Source organism: Plectropomus leopardus, chromosome 16, assembly GCF_008729295.1.
Source record: "Plectropomus leopardus isolate mb chromosome 16, YSFRI_Pleo_2.0, whole genome shotgun sequence".
Lineage (NCBI taxonomy): Eukaryota > Metazoa > Chordata > Actinopteri > Perciformes > Serranidae > Plectropomus > Plectropomus leopardus.
Window position 1 is genome coordinate 8,023,884 of NC_056478.1, and position 24,389 is coordinate 8,048,272.

Sequence of the window (24,389 nt, forward strand, 5' to 3'; positions counted from 1 at the left end):
GAGTAGCTGCAGGGAAAGGGATACAATGAGAGATAAAAATAAAAGATGAAGGGAAGAAAAAGAAACTAAAGAAGACTGAAAGATTGGGGGTAGAGGAGGCAGGCATCAGGGGCGGACAGAGAGACGGAGAGGTTTAGACAGGCGAAGGTATGATGGGATCTATAAAAGATGACGTGTTATGGGATGAAGCCACATGCGAATCAGTGTCCCTTTCAAGAGAGGAAAGAGAGAAAAGAGGGGAAGAGGGAAAAAGAAAAAAACAAACAGAAAGTTTGAGCTATAAAAAACCTCAAGGGAAGATAGGATCGCTTATCTAACAGAAAAAAAAATCAAATACGTCTCTTTCATATCAATTTCATATCAACATCAATAGCTGCTGTTGTCAGTTGTGGGCGAGCTTTTTACTGCAGGATAAATTGTAGAAGAAATATGACAGTAAATCAAACTGCAAACCACCCAATTCATCTTGGGAGGAAAGTGGGGAAAAAAAAAAAAAAAACACAGATTGCCGGGGCCAGTTTGAATGCTAATAGTCACTTAATTTTACTCCTCCCAGCATTCACTCTGCACAGCTGATTGAGACAATGAATCAAAGGATCCCGCACATTTAATCATAGACGTTCTCGTTAAAACATCCACCCTGATTCACTGAGTGAATGCATCAACCCGGGCTGTGTTTGATCAATGGATGCGTTTGTTGAAATCGTGGCATGAAATTGCTTTTTTTTTTTTTTCATCGACACGTCTCTTGTGGGACATTCCCACCAACCAGTTTTATCATTCTCAGCCCTGAGCCATTATTGCTGCTGATTCAATTTGATTATTCATTGTTACTGTATAGTTTCATGTGCAACGACGAGAGTTGCTTTTTTTTTTTTTTTTTGCGAAATTAGAGCGAGCTGATTGAACACAGATTGGCTGTGTGCCGCAGTAGATAATGGATTTGATTGACTTGCCTGCTGCAGTCAAACTTGCTCCATGGTTCGGGTGTTTGGTGTTAACTTTGAGCCTTGATTGTAATGGATTTAGCCTTGCTGTGTTAGCAGTAATGTCTATTTTATTGTACACGCCAGAGGAAACTGCTGAACTGCCTATACTTTAAAACCTCTTTACCGTTATGTATATTTCTTCAAGGTTTTGGTCAAATGAGCCTCCTCTGTTGCCTGAGGAATGACTCTTAAATCTAACAGTTAAAGTAAGTTTCAGTCTATTACAACTTGGGCTTTATTTTTGAAGTTTAAATGAACATTTCCGTCGATTATGATAAAATTGTATTCATAAAACTACTATCATAAAAACACATCATCATCATTATCTCTTCCAAACATTGTTTAGCAAATCTGAGGACTTTGGTTAATATCTGTCTGATTGGTTTTACGCTGCAGAAATAAGACCCCAGTTTTAATAAAGCAGAATCATCCTTTTACAAATATGCCTCAATAACTTGAACTTCAGAAATGTTTTCTTTTTATGTTTCTTTAAAGCTGCATTATTGACATTCTGGGAAATAAATATCACTATTAAAAGTAAATGTCACTATTAATCTTAATGTTAATTTTTGTTTACCTTTTTGTTTAATTTTGTGAAAATGACAAGTGGAATTGCCTTGTTTTGTAATAGCTATGACATTTGCAGGAAATTTTGTATTGTGTTTGTAGGAGCCAACTGTTATTACATTTGTGGGAAATTCATTATGTTTTGGGATTATTGCATCAACAATTGCAGATTTGGATTACATTTGTTTATTAGGGTGTTATGAAGTTGGTCCGTGTTACAAACCCGTTCAATTAGGAAATAAAAAACAGTAGTAACCTCAGTAACAGCGACTGAGGAGGGACCCCTCAGCTGATGACAAAATGATACATAGAAGAGAGAGAACGAGAGGCAGGGAGGGAGAGGGGTGATGCACGGCAACAATAATAGTACCAATAAAATAACAATAGTGATAGACATAAGAAATTAATAAATGTTAATTATAATAGCACGTAATATCACGTGCAAATATTTAAGGTTTTGTATCTGGCAATAAAAGTCATATGTGTATAATAATAGTGGAGCTATGACTGATAATAATAACAGTAGTAGTAAGCATCGAGTAGGACCACGGCATCAGTGCGACTACGATCCAGGGGCAGATGAATACATTAAAATGCAGAGTTTTGTTATAAATCTGTTTGTGTTCATATAAAACGCAGCCTTTAGATCCATTGTTAATATAGAAATATTGATTACTGCAGCTTTAACATGCAACTATTCTGCTGTTTTCATTCCTTTTTCAACGTACAGCTCACTTATGGCTGAAGGTGTGGCTTGTGGTTTTTCAAAAAAACCAATTAACCCATTGAAAGCTTGAATTAGCAACCCCCCTCCTTTTGTGTAATTATGGATCCCACCTGGGGTGCCGGCAGCAGTGCTATAATTGGCCCGCCAATCTGAAAGATCGAAGGGGTTAAAGTGGTTATGCTGAGGCATTTGCTTAGAGATGGTAATGGGTTTGGGGTGGTTAAGGTCAGGGTTAGGATCTGGAACAGACTTCATCTCCACACACCACCCAGCACAAAGCAAACAAACAATTCCCCAACACCCCCAACCAATCAGATAGGAGAGAAGTGCTTTAGGCATTATGGGTTAAGGCCTCATCTAACACCCATGGGAAATCACGGCAAAACAACGTAGAGAGATGCACCGTGACTGATGATATTGGTGTGAAATAACACAGACAGAGTGACATAGAGAGAGACAGTGGAGGGAGAGAGGATGATAGAGCGGGGGATAGAGCTCAGATAGAGATGGAGGTTCGGTTAAATAGAGTGAAAAATTGACTTTAGAGAGAATAAAGCTAATATCGGCCACTCGCTGATTATCTGCCCTTTAGTTTGATGATCTGCTGAACTGAATGTCTGACTGCTGCTGTCTGTCAGAATGTCAAACTGACTGTTTTCTTTACTGTCTGTCGGCAGCAGCTCGTATGTTCAGAGCATGTAAGAAGGTGTTAGATTGTGTGCGAGTTTTTGTTATAAGTGTGTGTCTGTGTGCAGGGAGCAGATGCTGAGGCACTCGTGGGGAAAAACTGGCACTCCCTCCCTCTCTCCCTTATGCCCTCTGTCCATCCATCCAGAATATATCTGGGTCTGCAGAGTAAAAAACACAATTATCTCAGTGCTTCAAAAATGTCTTGAATGCTGTTATTTAAGCTCTGTATTGTTTTATTAGAAATAGTGAATTGACACATTTGGTAATAACCAGTCCAGACAGTGTGAGCTGTGAACTGAGCATTTGCATATCCTGAAAAACAACATTAATAGATTATAAAAAAACTAATTTTGTTTATGTCACATCTGCTTTGATCAGAAATGGACTCAATGTCGCTAAATTATTCATTTCCAAGTGTCCCTTTTTCTGTTACTGCCAAGAGTTAGAGCTTTATTTATTTTGTTGGACACAGTTTTTGCCAGATTGTCTCTGGTTTTATTTTGGCTGAAAACTTCTGGTCATTTTATCAATTGGTGGGAAGGTATGATCTGGTCTGACCCATTTCTCAATGGTCGGACGAACTTTGTTGTTGCCATGTGTCCACCAAAGTGTTTTTCAAAGCTGAAAGGCGCTCTTCTTAAAACATCAAGCTGGGAGTGCTAAAGCACTTTGGTGGCACAATGTTTTTTCCGTCGAGACCAAAGATGCTTCTGATGCTGTGGTTGCATGTGGTTGCTATGATGCTGTAAAAATGTCGGCTCAATTTAGAGTACATGCTCTGGATGAAGGGAAGGCTCAAGCACATTTTATTTTATTTTATTTTACATTATTTTATTTTATTTTGTTTTATTCATCCTTTATTAAACCATAAAAAAAACTTCTTTAGATTAAATCTCCTTTTCAATAGTGCCCTACAGCCAAGACAGGCAGCAACTAAAGTTAGAGACAGACAACATGGAACAAAAATAAAAAATCAAAATATACAACTCCAAAGAAACAACATAAAAAGAACTAAATGAAGTTACCACAAGGAAGTACTAAAAAGTATATGAATATTTGCTATAAATAAACCATACAAACAAGACAATTAAAAGACCAGCTAAGATACACGCTGACATTGGCATGTGGAAGATGACATGCATGAGTCCCACAACAGTGCTTCAAACCAGCCTTCATCGGGCGTGAGGAGAAAAGAACTATTCCAGCAGTATTCATTTCCCCTCCGCTGTTGTTATTTTAAGGTACTTATCAAAACCAATGTTACAAAGTGCTTTGCACATAAAATCACAAACACACACAAGAAAAAACTTAAAATCAACCAGAGCAGTGCCAGACTTAAGAGAAATGTCAGGACTCTGTGAGGTATAATAATAATAATAATCCCCTTTAGAGAAATTATAGGAATGCTTTTCTTTAAAGAAAAAAAAAGATGTCTTCAAATGTGTGGCTCTTGGTCTTTGTGCCCCTCATCCACTACGATAGGACAGCTAGGTAAAAAGTGACAGTGACTCAGGCTGTGTCTTATCTGACTTTGAACCTTTTCAACTCACAAAAACACCAAACATGCAGAATAGACACTCAGCGCTTCATAGCTCTGCTGCATAGTTTAAATATGTAGCATTGAACATTGCAAAGAATTAAAAAAATAAGTCTGCCTCAAAAAAGAAACACTTTGGTGGACACACAACGCGACCATTTTGAGTGTGCTCAGTACACTGTGGCCAATTTATTGATCTTGAGACAATGTGCAGATTTTTTTTCCACCATTGGTTGAAAAGTAGAAATTTCATCAACAAAGGCTGACCACAACTCCGGTTTTTATTTTAATTGTTAAACTGTTCTCGAATGTAGCCCCAGGTAGCATAAAAATGGCATCAGGGGAAATACGATGTTCAGTGGTCTTTCCCCTCCATCCCTCCATCTCCAGGGAGTGGAGGACAAAGGAAAACAGAGAAGAGGGAAATTGAGGGAGAAAGAGAGAGAGGAAGAGGTGGAGAGAGAAACAGATGTGGTTCGTTGAAGCGGCACTAGCCCACAGTCAGAGACAAAGACCTGAGAGCCCGAGTGCATGATCCTCAACTAGCACACTGGAAATTATAGACTCTGTGTGTGTGTGTGTGTGTGTGTGTGTGTGTGTGTGTGTGTGTGTGTGTGTGTGTGTGTGTGTGTGTGAGAGAGAGAGAGAGAGGTAAGAAGAGAGGTAAGACACACAGAAAGAGGAGAGGAAATATGTGGAGCTCAGTAAGGAACACACACACACACACACACACACACACACACACACACACACACACAGTTAGATTTAGTAATACGGGTCTAGTCAATATTTTTTGTTTGAGGTTGCAAGCCAAACAGCCCATTCATCACCAGACAGATTAATATCTCAAGATTATTTTGGAGCTATGGCTTCATCATCCTGGTGGGCTAAATGCTGCAATGCTAAATAAATTCCACCATATAAAATCAATTCATCAATGCCATCACACAGCTGCAATTTAATTGTTTTGTATTCCACTGGTGAGCGTGGAATAATTTGAGTGTAGCTTTCACATCCTCTGTGCAGGTTCGTGAGCACTGGAACAGTTCATATTTGGATAATTTGTTATTATAAAAGTGCTATCTCCAAACGCTGGTACTGCGCTCACTTCAGAAAAACTGGCCTAATTTTCTGATATGTTTTTTAATATGAAGGTTTTTTTTTTTTCCATCTGTGGTGGTGGAGGCTTGTTGTCGCGTCTCGCTGCTGCTGGATGAATAGAAAGGAGATAATGCATTTTTTTTTATTATTATTAGTACCAGTCTGGTTCCAGGCTTTATTACAGACCCTGTAACCTCTGTGAACTCCCTCAGACAGATGAATGGAGCCGAGATCAGAGAGATGCCCGTCTCGGTCTTGTTTTATTGTCATGTGGTTTGTTCCACATCGATGTTGTTAAGTAAACCACACAGACAACATGACATCACCTTGACACAGCTTCAGTACAGACGAAATGGAATTTAAAGCAATAAACATCTTCCTAAGAGTTAGATGAGAAGATTTATACCGCTCCTTATGTTTGTGCGCCAAATATGAAGCTACATTCGAAGAAAAGGTTTGGTTTATGTACAGATTTAAGTCACAGAGACTTAAATGTTTCCCCTTGCTTACAGTCTTTATGCTAAACTCAGCCTGTCCTGGCTTCAGCTTCATAGACAAACGTGAGAGTTTATTTTTTCAAAAAAATTCATGCATTTACATGACGTTAGAAAAAGTCTAAAGATTGTGTTAGTCTGACAAAAACTGGACTTTTAAAATACATGTAAACTGAAATTGGAATTGAAGTTGGACCAACACGTACAGATAATGTGACTGGATGTTGATTTAGTCCGGCATGTGCACGCCTTATAACTGGAGCTGCAACTATAACTGGATAGGATAGGGACTGTTTGTTATTTTGGAGGGGGGAAGGGGTGCTGCAAAATGGGTAAAGCATTTAAAAAAAGGACTGAGGAGGGAATGGTGTTTTGAATTTTGGCTTAGGTGAGGGACAAACAACTTTAAAGGGTAGTATTTTATATTTATTTTAAATAAAAAGTCACACTCCAGCCACCCCCTTCCTCTAATAAAGGCACCGAAGCTAAGCGATGTACTGTTGTGAATGGAGCCGCAGCAAAACATATTATAGCCACCTAAAAAAATTATATCTGTTTAAGTACACACGATATTTTCATATTTGTTCTACTTTACCTTCCATAAGAGCTGATGGAGGCAGTGGTAGAGCAGCAGCTCCGCCTTTCAGTGGAGTAAAAGGACTATTTTTCTCGGTGGAGACTAAAATTTTTGGTATAACAGCTTCAAATCTGTCAGTAAGGGCTGCGGTAAAATATTCTAAATGTTACATAAAATTAAACGGATATAGACTTTTTTAATGTGGCTTAAAACTAATCAGTGGAGGCAGAGTTTGCACAACGTTGTTTGATTATGTGTACATGATGTGATGGTTTTCTACCCAGAAGTTTCTGTAAATAAACAGTTGTGATTGTAATTCGGTTTATATCATAGACTGTATAAATATTATAAGTCTATAGCAACTAGCTGAAAGATAGACACCTACCTATAAATCTATTCTTCCCGGTGCTTGTATACTGGGACAAGGACAGTTGTCCATTTAAACGGCCTAACGGAGCTATGACTGTAGCTCGACTAAACTGTGCATGAAGATTTAACGACTGTCTGCAAGAATTAAAATTTCCCAAAATGTCAAATGATTCAAAGTAGACACGGAATAAGTGGATTAACAATTTCTACCACTTTTTTTGGCAAAGTGATATGAATTTTTCTTCTTGCTGTTGCCCGCTCCGCCTTAACTTTTTGTTGATAAGATTGTTCAAGTTTTACTGTTATATTTATTATTTATAGTGTACAGATGCTCTTTTAAAAAATGCTCTCTGTGTTCGAACAAAGCCGCATATAGATTAATGAATGCTGCTTTGTCTTTTCTGGAGTTGAATGAAGTTGTAGCTTATTTAGCCTTTACTACGCCAAAACTTCACCAGAGTAACGTGCACATTCTTTAAGTTATGTCTCTTTTCACATAGGAGAGAATACTGCTGAATTAGCAGCAGTGCATCCTGCTCGACCTTGATGACATTTTGCCAAATTCGTCTTTTCGCCGATAATTACTTTTTTGTTTGTGTGTGTGTTTGTTGGAGAGGCTCATTAGAAAAGCACTGATAGAGACTGTACTGAAATAATTATTTCCTCCCTCCCAACCCCAGTTAACAGAGAGAGAGAGAGAGAGAGAGGAGCAAGAAAGAAAAGAGGTGAAGAAATAAGGAGAAAGATTTGGAGCACGGCAGTGACAGTAAGAGACAGGAGGAGGAAGAGGGACGGCAAAGAGGGAGCAAGAGAGAAATTTAGAGAGATTTTACTCATTAAAAAGAGGAGCACAACAAGGGGAGATGGCATTAATCAGAGCTCTGCGCTAATGAGGCATTTACTCATTACGCTGATATAGAGAGAGGCCAAGGAAGAAAAGGAGGGGGGGACAGCAGTATAAATTAATAGAGAGGAGAAGGGGGGAAATTAAGAAAGCGAAAGAACAATATGGAAGAGGTGACAGAGTTAAGTATAGATGTGGTGGGAGGAAAGGTAAAGACAGCTGAATATTCAGCATAGAAACAGATATTGATGTAAGAACTGAATCCTTTTGGCTCTATTTAAAAATCAAGAATAAGTCACATTAAATCCCACTGGTGAGTATTTTACCTCTTCATTTCACTATATTGTAGTTGTTAAGTGTGATAATCCCAGCATGGATGGATTAATTAGGGAGTCTTCCTGGCACACAGGGCCCCTTGGCCATCACTTGTAAAATTTCTTTCAATTAACAGGAACCAACTAGGAAGAGGTTCAAAAAGACCACAAGGAGATGCAAAGAAATACAATTTAACTACAAAAACAGGGAAAACATACACAAAGAGACACAAATCATCTACAAAGAGACAAAAAAACACAAACAGATGCATAATGATTACAAAGAGATAGAACAACCATAAAAGGACACAAAACACCCACAACGATCCACAAAATGACTTTAAAGTGATACAAAACAACCAAAAAAAAAGACACAAAAATAACCTCTAAAAGGTACATAATTATCACTAATAGACTCAAATTATTAAAAAATGACCTACTTAGTTTTTTTTGTTTTTTTAAAAAGGACATAATAAGCAACAAGGAAACCACAAAATGACTATAAAGTGAAACACAGTGACCAAAAAAGACACAAAATTACCCCAAAGAGGCTCTACAGTACCTCAAAACACCCAAACAACTAAAAAAAAGACATAAAAAGTAAAAAGGACACACAAAATGATTATAAAGTGAAACACAATGACCAAAAAGACACAAAATGACCTCAAATAGACTCAAACAATTACAAATAGACATTAAAAAAAACACAGGGAGACAGTCACAAAAAATATTTAATGACCAAAAAGGGATGCAAAACCCCCACACAATTTGTGTGTCTTGCTCAAATGTAGGGTGGGGCCCTTCAGTATCTGTGTCCAGGGGCCCATTGTCTCATAATCCATCTATGGATCCTAATGAAAATGTACCTTGAGTGTTTTTTTTGCCTCATCTGGGAGATTGTTTGATATTCTGAGATGCTTTTATTGGTTTTACATTTATGTTTAATCTACCGTATCAATAACGCAGCTAGAAGACCACTGAGGACACACTTGCAAGGGAAATAGAACTAACTGGATTTTGATAGACGAATACAAGAAAATCAAAGTTTGATCCTTTTTTTGATATCTTTAAAAGACGATCTCCACTGAGGAAATTAGCAAATGAAATGAAAGTCATTTTTGCTTTCAGCGTGCTTTTAAAGAGCATTAAGGCTTTTCATTAGACTAATGGCAAAGAGAAAATATGTGTGTATTTGTCAGTGTGTGTGTGTCAGTGCATGGCCATCTGTGAAATGATCTACGTCTCTCTGTGCTAAGTGGAGTCGTTAATATTTGCATTATTTAAAACCAAGACGACTATCATAAGTGATTTATTGTGCGTCTTTCAGGCTTTTAGAATTAAAAGGATTGCAGAGGAGCCACAGAAAAAACCGTGCTCCGGGACTGCAGGGGCTACTGCTGCGTGCTCTCTCTGCTGCTGTGAAGTGGAACCGAAACAACCAGGGACCGAAAAATGTTTGTTTATTTACTCGTCATCAGTTGTGCTGTTCTTTGCAGCTTGTGGCTGTTGTTTTAAGTTATCTCCGCCAGTGATGGGACTGCTCACGCTGTGGTGGACAAGCTGAGCAAACAAAGAGAAGACAATGTCTCTGTATCTGTGGAACAACAAGAGGCTGCAGCTACAGCTTTGCTCAGACACAGCGGGACTTTGAGCTAAATGCTAATGTCAGCATGCTAACATGAATGAAATGTAATGTTTACCATGCTAACATTCACTAATTAGCACTAAACACAAAGTACAACGGAGGCTGACATTGTCATTAAATTTGGGCTGCACCATCAATCGAATATTATTCCTGATCAAAATTTTGCCTCCCACAATTAAATAACCATTATCGACTTTGATAGTGTTTAAAAGTTTGCTCCACTCATAGAAATCTCTGCTCAACATCAAATTCAGCACTTCATAAACTAACAGGGAACCTGCACTTTTAAAGAGCTTTTATGCCGTTACGCGTGCACCCAGAAGCATCAGCCTGTGACAAACTTTACCGACTTCTGCAACTGCAGACAAGCCAAACGAAAATTATCCAATTATCAACCATCAGCAGTCATTGTATGGAAGTATTTAGATTCAGGAGAGAGGAAATCATATGCAATGAGTACATGAGACTTATTTCTGTGCTACAGAGTACAACTAACTTGTTCAAGCTCCTGATAAATACACAAAAATCTACAATATTATACAAAATGACTATAAAGCGAAAAACAGCAACCAAAAAAGACACAAAATTAACTAGAAGAGACCTAACAGACCCAAAACAACCACAGGGAGATACAAAATTACCTCTGAAAGACTCAAGTGACTCGAAAAAACACATAAAAATCAAAAAGGACACACAAAATGACTTAAAAGCGAAACACAATGACCAAAAAAGACAAAATTACCTCCAAGAGTATCAAATGACTACAAAAAAGACATATAAAGCAACAAGGACACACAATGACTTCAAAGCAAAACAAAACAACAAAAGAGACAAAATTACCTCAAAGAGGCACAAAACAAGTACCATGACATATACAAATATACATAAACACAACACAACACCACACAACTTACATAATACATAAAATACACAAACGTGCTGACACACACATACATACATAGAAGTAATTATAATTAAAGACTGTTCTTTTTGGAGCCGTGCTGCCCGTTTGCCTATTAACCTCAGTAATGTTGTCGCATCAATGTACTTCTCTTTCTCTCTGATGGCGTCCATAGTTTTTGGATTGTTGTGCTTATACAAACAAACAAAGAGAATAAATCATAACTGCGTTGCTTGAAACCAAAGCAGCAGCATTTGAGTTACTGACCCTCCCATGACACCACAACACAAAGCCTCTCCTCTCGCTCGCACCGAGATCATCACGTAAGAGCTTTTCATGCATAAAGAAACAACAAAACAAAACAAAACCAAGCTTTCCTCCATCTTTTTTCCTTCTTTCTCTCGCTGGCCTCCTCCCTCCCTTAATGTCCTTATCATAACCCTGCTGCTGCATGATTCAGATCTAATCTGAGCGATCCCAGATCATTGGAATTATACATCTAAGATCTATTTTTAGCTCACACTGAACCCTCCTCCTCTCTCTATCTCTCAGACCTCGATATGACAAACAGTTTGACTTTTAATTAAAACTTGGTTATAACTCGGCCCGACACTCAGCCGGCTGCTGTCTTCTGTCTGATGATGTCACTCAACTAATTCCCTCCGTCTCTCTCTGACTCTTTCTCTGCCAGGACTCTGACCTTGTTCTGACGTTTAACCTGTCCATGCATCGCTCCTGGTGGATGGAGAACGGCCCCGGGTGCCGGGTGACACCCATCACCCCGCCTCCCTCCTGGGCGCCCGAGGACCACCGATATATATCTATATCCGGCTGTCTGATGGATTTCCAGTTCATAGAGGTGGCTCACTCCTCGTTGCAGATACTCCTGGCTGTAAGTGCTCCAGCTAAAATAAGTACTTTCTAGTATGCACTGCAATTTCAAAGTGGAGTACCGGCATGTAATATATACGCTGTTACATTTCAGCTTATATCTTTAAAAGACCTTTTAACTAAAAGAGGGGACCTGTTGCTGACAGCAGGTGCTACAGTAAATATGTTGACATTGCTCTTAATATTTGCTTTCTGTATGACATGAGACTTAAAGCACAATTATTTATTTTCTTTTTTCTTTCTGGCGACTTAGGGGAAGTGAAAGAACATAACATTGACGTATTAGCTGTGTTTCCATAAACTTATTTTTATGCAAATTTGATAGTATGGCATCAGAAAAGCTGTGTGGAAAAGGCAACATATGATAGCATTTCCTTAATTGGGCAAAAAAGTTTTCATGCCTGTTTGATGTTTTCATTTGATAAATGGTATATGGAAACTCCTTTGTCAAAAAATTCTAACAAAAGCCAACATTTTACTCACATGATCTATCAGTTGGCGTCTTCCTGCGCAGTAAAAGTTTGTCCGAGTTTGCACCTATACTTACGCCCAAAATAAAATGAAAACACAGAGGCTTTGTAGTCTGAACCATCATAAAGCAACACAGCAACACACTTCATTATTTTCCACAGTGGCATCACAGTTTTACCCCCTTTTGCTTTTACCTTTCACAATAAAAGCCCAACTAAAATTTATTTAGAGGCACCTCAAAAAAATAGCTTACACAGTCATCGCATCAATTTGTCTTCATCCCTGGATATCATGAAACACTGGCAATACTACCTAACATGAAAGAACAATTAAAACTTTCTAAATTTTACATTTCATGCATGAACTGTTGCCGTGTAAACAGTTCCTCAGTATGGAGATATAAACGGCTCATTCTAAGGTTACGAGAAAGCAAATTATTCTTATTTTCAGATCATTATAAACTAATGCAAACATAGTAATGAATATTATATACCATTTCTGCCAACAGATGTCCCTAAATCCTAAACACTGCACCTTTAAAATTTGCTTGACAGTTTAACGGAAACACAGCTGTTATCATATTATAAAGTTATTTATGGCTAATCCAAAAAATCTAAAATCAAACCCTCTGTGTAGTTGTTTTCTGGGCTCCACTCCTGGGAGAAACGTCCAGCTCTGTAGCTGCTAAATGTTTACCAGCTTATTGCAAACTTTGTCTGCCGGCTGTTTGGTGCTGGGCAGGTATTGTTCATTTGGGTTTATTGGGGTTCTCATCATCTACTCTACGAAAGCAGCGAGAGTCGGAAAAACAAGAATGTGAAAGATACTGAAACGCTCTGCAGAGCTGATGAGAACTGCAGAATCAGGTGATAATTGGTTTGCTGTGAAGAGTGTATTTATCCGTAAAGGGTTATATGTTTTCCTGCAGAGAGAAAGCAAAAAAAAATCCCAAAATAGAACTACTATTCCTTTTAGTTGTGTCAGCTGTTAATTAAGAAAACATGCTGTGTGTGAGTGTGTGCGTGCAAACAGGGTGGATGTAAAATACAGTTTGCAGTAATTAAATTAGTTAAATTCTGTTCTTTTTTTGGTGTGTGTGTGTGTGTGTGTGTGTGTGTGTGTGTGTGTGTGATGCTTTCCTTTGATGAATGCAATTATTAAATTGATGTTCTATCCAGAAACACTCACCAGTACATTTAGTTTAATGTATTCTGAAGTGTATTACGGCCGTGCCAACTTCTTTGTCTGTAGCGATGGGTTTGGGAATCGTGGGTGATTGTGCAACTTTGTGGTAAAATAAAGCATCCAGGCTCCATTAAGTTAATAACTTCATACCCTCATTAACACAGAATGGGCTGGATAAGCTGCTTTAGAGACTCTCTCTCTATCTCAGTTTTCTTTTCTCTATGTCTCTTTTGCTCACTCTGTCTTACTTCATTGTTACAAAAAACGATTTCCCTCTCTCTGTTTCCCTCCGCCTGTCGCTTACCCTCACCCTCTGTATTTCTTCCTCTCCTGCACTGTCAAACTGCGATAATTAGCAGGATCAGAAGAGACTGCGGAGAGAGAAATAAAGAGCGGGAATGAGGGAGGCCTGTCACTTTTCATCCTAGTCTCTTCTGTACTGAAGCTCTGTGTTTTTTGTTTTTTTTTTGGGGGGGGGGTGCATGCGCATACAAATACAGAGGCGCGCAGGATAAACAAACCGACGCGTCAGTGTGACTGCATGCATCATTACACCAACAGAAAGAGAGAAAGAGTTTTGGGAGTTTTCCACCTCTTTTGTTTTTCATTCTGCATCTTCCTCCTCTCACTTCACATGACTGTCTCCCTCCCTCGCCCGCTCTCCTGGTGCACTCTCCGTCAATCGATAGTGGTACTTATAGCGTGGCTGAGTGCCAAGCCACCACACAGCTGTACCACTGTCTCACTGTAATTGGTGTGTGGAAACACTGTCATGCTCCATGAGCACACACTCAACAGTCTGACTGCTTCACTGGCTGACTGGCTGCCTGGTTTACTGTAATTGGTGGAAACGCTGTCAAGGTCCTTAATAGCATACGTTCAACCAGTTGGACCAGCTGGAATAAGTGCGGGGTCAGGATTCGCTCGGGTCGGACTTTAAGCTGACTGGTGGGTTTACTGGTTAGCTGTCCGGTTAACTGATTAGGCATGTCCTAAATGAGGCTTCAACCAATAATTATTTTCAGCCCGTTCTCATTCTGAACTCGTCAAACATCGCCGCTCTTTAGACTTTAGGGAGACTTTATTGTACCAGTGGGAAATTTGCCTTGGACTTCAGTGTCTGTAGTATGAAAAACAATAAAAACAACACGGTAAAAATACAACAACTACAAATATCAAATACTTTCATTTATCAATTGCACATACCCAGCATGAAATAATAAACACCAGTACTTTGCTGAACTGCAAGAAAGAAATGCAGTGATACATATTCAGTGTAGCTGGTGTGAAGGGCTTAAATGGACAGTGGGACAAAGGAGTTTTTGAACCGGTTTTGTCTGTTTAGGTGGACTCTGTAACTTCTGCCGCTCTGTTGGTGCTTTGTCATAAATGCGCAACGCCAAAAGGCACATTTCGGGTTCACATGGGACACTGCTGATAGGCGTCAGGTGAGAGCGCGGTCAGACAGAAACGGTCACGGTGTTATTATATGCCAGCGGACAGCACCTGCCCACCTGCGTGTGAAACTTATCAGTATGATGTCAGGTTGTAACGAGTGCGAGGCTGCTTATAGGGAAGCCCGGAGGGGTGGTGGATGGATCCCACAAACCTGGACTTTCATGCTGGAGTCCAGTGTTCGCTTCCTGTTTGAATGTGATGTTGTTGTTTTTTTTTACCATTTACCACTCTTTTCTTTTCTGCTAGTCAAAGCGGAGCTGTCCACCTGCTCTTGTTGCCATCTTCTGCGTGTGGTTGTTTCTCCATTCTGGTAGCCGTTCTTCTTCTTCTCCCTTAGCATTTATTGGCAGACTACACCTGTAGGTGTATATGCTGTCCCTGTCAGAATTGCATCCCTGATAGCTACAGAACTGGAGAAAAACAAGTACAGTCACGTTTTCAGAGTTTTGGCATCAACATGATCCTCTTAAACTGGTTTTTGTGACATCCCTATAACTGATATTACTGCTGATACAGTGAAAAGCTAAGGGGCCGTCTGTTATTGGTGACATTTCCCAAAAATCTGCATTTTTTGATAGATTGGATTAAAAAATCTTATATGAACATATGTCAGGACGGTGTGAACGTGAGGCATCTCAGCTGTTAAGGTCCTCAACAGAGCATGTTTTTGTGTGGCTGGGTGGTCAGCAGGGTCTGTGATGTGCTGGTCTAACTGGCTCACTGATTTTGTCTCACTTACAGGTTAATTTGCTGTGAAAGTTCAGGTTTGACACTAAATCTTGTATTCCTCTTTTTTTTTTTTTTTTTAAACATGTGACAAGAACATTTATCTCACAGGAAAATGAAAACTAATTTACCGACGTGTCATGTTACAGGCTGATTGGTTTGCTCCCTGACTGTTACAGCAAATTACTGTGTTATTTCTGAAGAGTTAAACGACTGATTAGTTCTCCAAACTGCAAAACACAAAGGGCTGTCTCTACAATTTGGTGCACAGTGTGAAGATCTGAGCTGAAGCAGAGCAGAGGGCTTCTCCAGGGAGATCCAGAGAGTCCTCAGTGAAATGTAGGCTAACGCCATCACTGCCAGACTGCAGCGCAGTGGGAGGAATGAGCCGGTCTGACTGCTGTGATTACAGCTGTTTTTTCTCTCTCAGCTTTATTCTACCTGCTAATAGCACAGAGTGATAATTAAATGACATTTCACAACAAAAAACATCAAAGATGAGGCTTCCTGCTGGCTCAGTGGTCTAGAGTGCATGCCTGCAGGTAATTTCGGTGATTAGCATAACGTCAACCAGAATGGAGGAACTAATCAGCGAAATCACCTACTGTTGTTTTTGGTTGGAAAGACGACCTGACGATACAGACGATACACTGAGACCTGCACTGCAAGCAGCTGAATAGCCTTGGCTATGAGATTTCATGGGTTCTTGTGATGAAAATGGTCATTATTTGTGCTGCTTGTTGGTATGTTACACCTGTTAGAAACACTGAAAGACAAACTGACTGAACACTGAACAATATCACCACCCAGTCAAGCATGTTTTGCTCCAAATCGGCTCATATCCTTGACATATTTCTGGTGTAAAGTCCAAAATTGTTCGTCAAAATGGCCCATAACCAACAGACAGTATAAACTTTGAGACAGTTATGAACCTTTGCTCACCCTGTACCCTTTCAAAATAAAGTTTCAGTTTGGTGTGTTCACCAAATATTAATTGAGTATCTGCCAACACAGGATCCTGTTATTAGGTCACTGAAGAGAAAACAGAGCGCTTCAGGGATGATGTTTGTCTGTAGGCTGATCACCCTGGTTCCCTCATCAAAAAGGGGAAAAGGGGATTTTTCCATCAGATTTTGGATTATTGCATAAAAAAGCAGGTGTTAGCATAGCAGCTAATTCAAATAAAAAAACACCGGCCGTAAATGTCCGCAAACTGGGAAAACAATGAGATTCAGCAGCTCCTTACCCTCCAAGCAGAGGATGAGATCAGCTACGATGTAACAGAGACGGTAAATGATTGTTGATGAAGCTGATGATTTAATTCAGCTGTGCTGCGGCAGGGAGCGATCTAAAACATGCAGGATAAGTGGAGCTCCAGGAGAGGTTTTGGAAACGCTGATCAAACCAATAGTTATCAAGTGATTTCACTCGAAAACCACATATTTTGACATTTTGGTGGTGCTGCAGGAAAAGTCAGTGGGGTCGCCATAATTCTTAAGATACATCATCTGGGGACCGTGCATAAAAAGTCACAGCAATCCATCCAAAAATTGCTGAGATATTTCAGTCTTCACAAAAGTGGAATGACAACATGGTGGCTGGCACACTTAATAATTTAGAAAATATTACCCACAGGATGTAGCAAGCAAAAAAAAAGAAAAGAAAAAGAAGGGCAGCTGAACCACCAAAAAGTGACAACCATTTAAAAGATTTCATTGGACGTTAAGCGGACAGTCCTTGGTCTGTCCCCTCATAATGATCAGTAGGATGGCCGTGGTTTTAATGACCACAACTAAAGGACACTCTGCACTCTGAGCTCTGTTAATTCAGCCACTGAATTATTGTAACGTTATAAAAGGAATATGACAAAAATACCTGAAACAGTTTCTAGGTCTCCTTGTGTATTGTTATGGAAATAAATTGCATCATTAGCATATGAAATGTTGTTTATAATTTCATTGCCTGAATTGAATGGGACATTGTCGTCGTTGACCACAGACAATGATGCCATGTTAGGGTCGGATTGTATTCATGGTCGCAGCACCGGGACCAGATTGGTTTTCATAGCTGTTGTTATTCAAAGAGACAGAAAAGAGAAGAACAATCCATGTGAATTGAACGTCAGTCAACCAAGGCCACCGCCGTGCTCTAAAGCACTAATCCCATATTTCCTAAAAATGTTAAACCTCTTGTTTTTGTTTGTTTTTTTAAGATTACAACAGGTAATAATGTCCTGAATCAATTAAAACAAAGCCTGCAAGAAGAGGTGATAAATGGCAGCTGCAAAATTAGAGGGTGAGCTAGATTTTTTTTTAACCTCTTTTTATTGATTTTTTTTTCAATATGCAAAATGTAAACCCTCCAAAATTAACTGTATTTATTCCATAGACAGCGCTGGCCCCAAACCCCCTTCCCACTCTCCCCCATCCCTCCCATCCTGGGTCACAAAATACCCAAACAACAATAACAATGACCAAATAAAAAAATGTAAAAAAAACCCTGACTCGTATACCCATATATATGCATACATATATATATACCTATGCACACACATATCCACATAAGCACACATACTAAATAGATTTATTAATTAATACATGAGTAAATAAGAGTAACACTGACATCAGGGTGAGGGAATTTGACTTGATGTTTTATTTTGTTATGCGCACTTTTGCACAAGCATCAGACAGCTCAAACAAATTTAGATGGAAGTGATTAAACCTAATTTTAGATTGTAACATTACAGAGATTTTTCAGTGCAGCCCGGAGCTGACAAAATTTTTTCATCACAAATTAATCACTGTGAGCAAAACATTAGTTAAAGTTTAAGTGGGCATCTTCAGCACGTAACACATTCAATCCACCTTCATCACGGCACAATTTATCTGCAGCTGTAATAGATTCTCTCATTTGAGGAGAATATATTTTCATAATAGAGTAATGCATCCAACGCAAATGAGATTATCACACAGGCGGACAACAATTAGGATTCCTCACAAACAGTGTGAAGGCTGTGGGTGTGAAGATGCAGGGAATGGGAAAGAATTCATAACGGACCTAAATTACATCATGATCTTCTGAAATGTTGCTCATACATCAAACTGTGAGCTGATTCAGATTTTACAAACCTTGAGGGGGACGCTGCAGAGGCGTCAGCAATTTCCACTGCGATTGTTTTGGCAAAATGCAACCCCACCTTCCTCCTCGGTGGAGGACGAAGCCCGTCACCGGGTGAATGACCTATAACTGTCTTCCCCATGGCATCTGTCCTTGCTTTTCTAAAAGGTTTCCTCCCACGATGCTTTTTGGTCTCCGGCTACGCAGAACACACACTGTAGGCTTTTCCCGTCCTTATCCAACACCAGCTGTTTGACATTCAGCTAATTTCTCCCCGAGCTCCTTTCAGAACTTCAGGTGTTATCAGAATCTCTGCTCAGGGAGCATTTGGGACCTGATTATTTCAGGAGAGAATGATGATTCAGTTATCTTTTTTTTAGTTTAATGACATTTCTTTGCCACATGGCAAATGTAGCTCCATGCTTTTATGGGATTCTTGATCATTTTGGGTGCTGATGTTAAAGTATTCACTTTAAAAAAAAAAAAAAAAAAGCCAACAATTGGCAAATACAATGCTACCTCATTACTCTGTAATAAAGAAAGAAAAGAAAACCTATTTTCAATTTAAATCCCAGTAGAATTTAGACATGGATTTGCTATTAAATGTAAAAGTGTCTCAAAGATTGAGTTATCTACGAGTGCAGTTTTTACATTCATGGTCCCCAGATAATGTTTCCGTAATGTAATGACTGATTCGTAATTCCCGTTATTCTAGCGCCAACATGAGGTTGGAATTTGTGGTTTTGTGCAGAATATCTCAACAACTATTTATATGATTGTCATTAAATTCTGTAGACACATTCAATTTGCCCTCAGATCAAATTATAATAACTTAAGTTTTTGTTCAATTTTCAATGTAGCGCCATCATCAGGTCAAAAAATACCTGCAAATGTTAGTATGCTAAAGCCAGGTTTTATACTTCTCAGTCAATGGAGCTTAGAGGGAAAATGATACAGCATAGTATTGTGATATTTTGTGTGCCAATATTTTATCACCACACAGATGACAAGTATCAGTTATTGATAATGTAAATTATTAATTTTGCAAATACGAAGTAAACTTTAAGTACCCTGCAAGAACAATAATATCAGTTCCTTTTTCAGTCCAATAGATACATTTTGTTGCAATAAAAATGCCTGAAATGATGAACACATGAGAAAATTAATCATATTAGATAAAACAGATGTCAACAAAGTTTTTCTTTGGGGATAACCTGTAACTTGCAGCTGAATAAAAGATAAGAAATTCTGATTTATCACAATATATTTTACCATAATACTTATGGCAAAATGTCTACAGTCGCACCAAAATTATATCGTGAATCGTGTATCGTGATGACAACATATTATGGAGCATCTGGTGACAGTAGACTCTGGTGTGCTCTGTATAGAAAAGTTTCCTGTGCCGCAGCCTGACATGCACCTCCTTAGAAATGCAACTTTACATCAAGGCGACGCAAACCTCCTGTTTATTTTTGTAAACTGAAAACCATTTTCCTAAGAAGAAACAATGCTTGTAATTACTTTTATTTTACAAATAAGAAACAATATTAATATATATAAATACTGCGTGGCTTTATATAATAAAAGAAAGTCCCCTAGCTGCTAGGCTTAGTTATTCAATTGAAAATATCATAAGCTTATGCTAAAAATGTTGCATATGAGGGGAAAAACGTGTTTTATCAGTGAACCATGTAATTCATAATAAGGCTGTATTTTATTACGCTATCTTTGTTAAATGTTGCTGTTGTTCCTGACTTCATATGAGAGGCAAAGAGAAAACTTTCACCAGGCCAATTTATACAATAATAATAATAATGCTAATAACAGTAGCATGTATTTGTGGGGGAAATATGTGTAGTATAACACATATGAATTTGTTGGTGAACCTTGTTAGTTACAGTGGAGTCAAATTTTGTACTTTTGTGACATGTTTTACATGTGTTTTATGTGTGTTAGTTCAATTAACTTTACGGCACTTCACAAAAAACTCAACAAAGCAAGAATAGAAATCCCTTCTACAGCTGGTGTTTTTTTCAGTTTTTTTTAACAATTATTCTTTTGGGGATTTTTGCCTTTATTAGACGGTGCTTTTGTTTGGTTTTTTTTCTCCTTCTGTAGCGTGAAAGTAGGAGAGAGGGGATGACATGCAGCAAAGGGCCTAGGTTGGAATCGAATTACTGCATTGAAGACTTAGCCTCTGTACATGTGGTGCCTGCTCTACCAACTGAGCTACTGGGCGCCCCCAATTAGTGTTCACATAAGTATAAATGCTCACAACAGCACAGGCTCAGTGTAGAGTCTACAAACACAGCTATAAATCAGTCTTAACTCCAATATGGTAAAAAAAAAAGTGTTGAGAAGACATTGTGAAACTGGAGGGTGCATCTGCAGTGCAGGAAGCCCACGTAGGATTCATTATCACTGCAAACATTTTCACAGATTATTCTGTTTAAGCTCTGAAGGGGAAAATGTTACAGTCAACTGTTGTGGCGAGGCGGGAACAGGTACATCTGACAGTTTATTACCCATACCATTAGTCCTCACTGCCTTAAGATGATGCCAACGGGTTTTGCTGACTCACTGTTGCTTAACTAACCACATTGTTTATCACAACAACAAGCACCTGCTGCACAGTATTTTTAGGAAATGGGATAAAGACGGTCCCTCTGCCTCCTGGGATATTGTGTGTGTGTGTGTGTGTGTGTGTGTGTGTGTGTGTGTGTGTGTGTGTGTGTGTGTGTGTGTGTGTGTGTGTGTGTGTGTGTGTGTCACCGTTCACATAAAACCCCATTAAAATGGTTTCTGCTCTGAATGAGGTACACGCCTCAGTGAGGTGAAGTGGGGAAGTTGTACAAGTTTATTGCTTGTCAGGCTGATCAGGGCAGAGACCCCGTCCATGCTGAAGAGGTGCGATTTCCATTTCCACTTGTCACACTGAACACCCTTCAGTATTGCTGCGGTAACTAGGTAACCTTAATCTACAGACAAAATGAAAAAAAAAGTCTGTCTGAGAAACTGGGGAGCTGCTTACTTTAATTCAGTCCATCACGATGCAGACAGAAGCTGCAAAACAGGGAGGAAATATCAACAAAGAGGGACAGAGGAGAAGCTGAAATACTTTTTCCTGTTTTATTATCACACACAAACTGTGGTCAGTCACCATCAGCCTATTAATTATCAATAGTTCATTAGTTCCTCAAAAACTAGAAAAGTAAAAATTTTCTACAGATAAAAAAAATGTCCCTTTGAGTGTACGTGCTGTACAAAGTTGGAGTGTTAATTATATTTAAAGTGTTGAGTGCTGAAAGAAGTTAAAGATCGAGTTGAGTTTGAAGCACTAAGAGGAACTAAAATCATAAAAGTGTGACACATTTTGGCTGGAAGTGTCAGCTGACGTTTTATCACTGACTGCAGGTGAATCCTCTGTTAAATTGTTAGAATTCTCAGATAAGAAATTAAAAAAGCAGAAGTGTCAGCTGAAGAATAATTTTTCTGTTGTAAACGATTAAAATTGTAAATGAATGGAATGAGCTGATTTAACAAATTATTATGGTAATACTGTAGATAATATACACAAAAATAACAAGGGATGTCAGTTCTTGGATTAATTTTGCTTTCTCTAGCCTGACTCCTGTTAACTGGTAAGTAACCATTTAATTTCTATGAAAAAAACAAACGAAACACAAATGATGTAAAATACGAAATGGCAACTACATCAGCGTAGGATTTAGCAAGCAATGCACGTACATACGTATATATGTCAGTGTTGGCAATAATACCAGAGGGGGTTTGTGGCTTAAAATTGCTCACTTACTGTTAATGCTGTTGGGTCGTGAAGGCTTTACTGGCGTTAATCGTCGAATAAGCGGCACCGCTAGCAAGCAGGTGATGTGCAGTGCACTAAATTGTGAATTGCAAAATTACCAACAGACCAATGTGTAGCCTGTCAAAATTATTCTTAGTTGACTAAATAACTTTTGACATCCCTAATAAACAATAATAATTAAGTAATCGCTTCTCGCAGATTAAGTTTTCCAAACATAACTTTGGTAAAAATGTTCCACTTCCCATTTTTCATTTCATTTGTGGTTATATAATAAGCTGAATGCTGTGAGCTTGAAAGCATGAGTCACTGTGAGGAAAATATTGTGCACTAGCAAAGAAGTAAATAAAGTTACCTTCAAGGTCAGTGTACAGCGCTGTGGGCTAAAAGATGTGGATGGTTGTGTGATGTTTTTGATCTTAATCTTAGTCATATCAACATCTGTTGTAGGAGATTTTATTATTTACTTTAGATATAAAATATCTCATGGAGAACTTTCTAGCCTTGTAAAACTCAAAACGATGGAAACTTGAGTGTTCGGGTTTCACCAACAGCGGGAAAGTCTAAATATAACTGCAGGCATCAAACCCAGAGCTCCAACAACAAACAAGATAAGGCGCACACACGTCACAACTCCACAGCTGATATTGGTGCACCCCGGCTATCTTATTTAGGTTCCTTCACATCGACAGAAGATCAAATCAGGCTTTTTGTAAACAGGATATTATGTTTACATGCAGCAACACAGAAGCTGAATACTTGAGTATCCAGAATATTAACAGGATATTGATGTGCAGAGAAACGCACTCTGTCACAGCTGATCAAATGTTCTCTATCGCAGGGCGGCACGGCTCCCTGCACACTGTTCAGTGGTACTAACAAAACTGCACCCAAAAGTCATTTTCAGAGGCAATGAGCCTGCAGAAGACAGAACGGGCTGCGGTTCAGCTTTTACTGCATGTGACAGAAAACTCCCCAAACTCCTGAAAGTCTTTTAAACAACATTTTGACTTTGTGACATCAAAAGTGAATACTAAAAAAGTGAATCATTTTAACTGGAGTGGCAGACTGTCTTAAAAGATTGTTTCACCTAAAAAATTATAATTTGTTCATCAATTACTTGCCGAAAGTAAATTTGTACTCTCCTCTGTACATTTTTATTAGCGGTTAACAAATAACAAGTCTACAGTTAACTGTCATGAAAAACTACTTTTATCCGCCTCTCTCAAACTAGCGGTAAACTGTGCAAAATATAATTGAAGTTTCACCTTATCCAACCTTGGTTTTCAAAGGAACGACACAGGAGATTATTCCTGCGCGCTGATATCAAGCTTTATAACTCATCTGCCTCCGTCAGATCCGTTGACACTGAGCCCGATCAGTACTACACATGTGCAACCCTCAACAGAGATGAGAGAGAAGCGAGATGGCTCACTCCCTAGCAACTTTTATCAAAAGCTCCAGAAAGAAAGATGTGTTTAATCTTTTTGTCACTTGCCTGATTTGGCAAGTGAGATGCTAGATCTACTAGCATTTTACCTGCTTTCGTCAAACGGCAATCATCATTATCCTCATTGTTAAGCCCTTAAGTGATTTAAATAGTAAGGTTTTGGTAAAAAATGAAAGCAGGTATTCCCACAGTCTCATTTATGTGTGGTGACCTGCCATGATTAAAACATCTGCTGCCACGTCCAGAATTTATATTTTCCGAAGTGGACTGTTCATTAGGAGCACTGTTGGAATGGGTTTACTGTTTGGTAATTCCACACTGTCGGAGCGTAGAGAGTACTCTGGGCAGAATGCAGCAGCAGAACGCCTCAAACTCCTCAAAATGCTGCTGAGGAGAAAAAAAAACAATGTCGAGTTACAACTGCTCTGCATTCATGGGACTCGCAAAAAAAAGGTCTGAATTTAGAGAGGGGACAGACAAATAAGAAAAGGGACAGACACACACACACTG

At 38.9% G+C, this 24,389-nt stretch overlaps 1 protein-coding gene across 1 annotated transcript in view; it reads left to right on the top strand.

Annotated features, from left to right (window-relative positions):
- Positions 1 to 24,389, top strand: part of nkain2 (sodium/potassium transporting ATPase interacting 2) — a 97,775-nt gene that overhangs the window by 59,656 nt on the left and 13,730 nt on the right. The window contains exon 4 of the mRNA XM_042503742.1: positions 11,447 to 11,647. Coding sequence (XP_042359676.1) covers positions 11,447 to 11,647 — 201 coding nt within the window. The remainder of the gene's footprint in view (positions 1 to 11,446; positions 11,648 to 24,389) is intronic.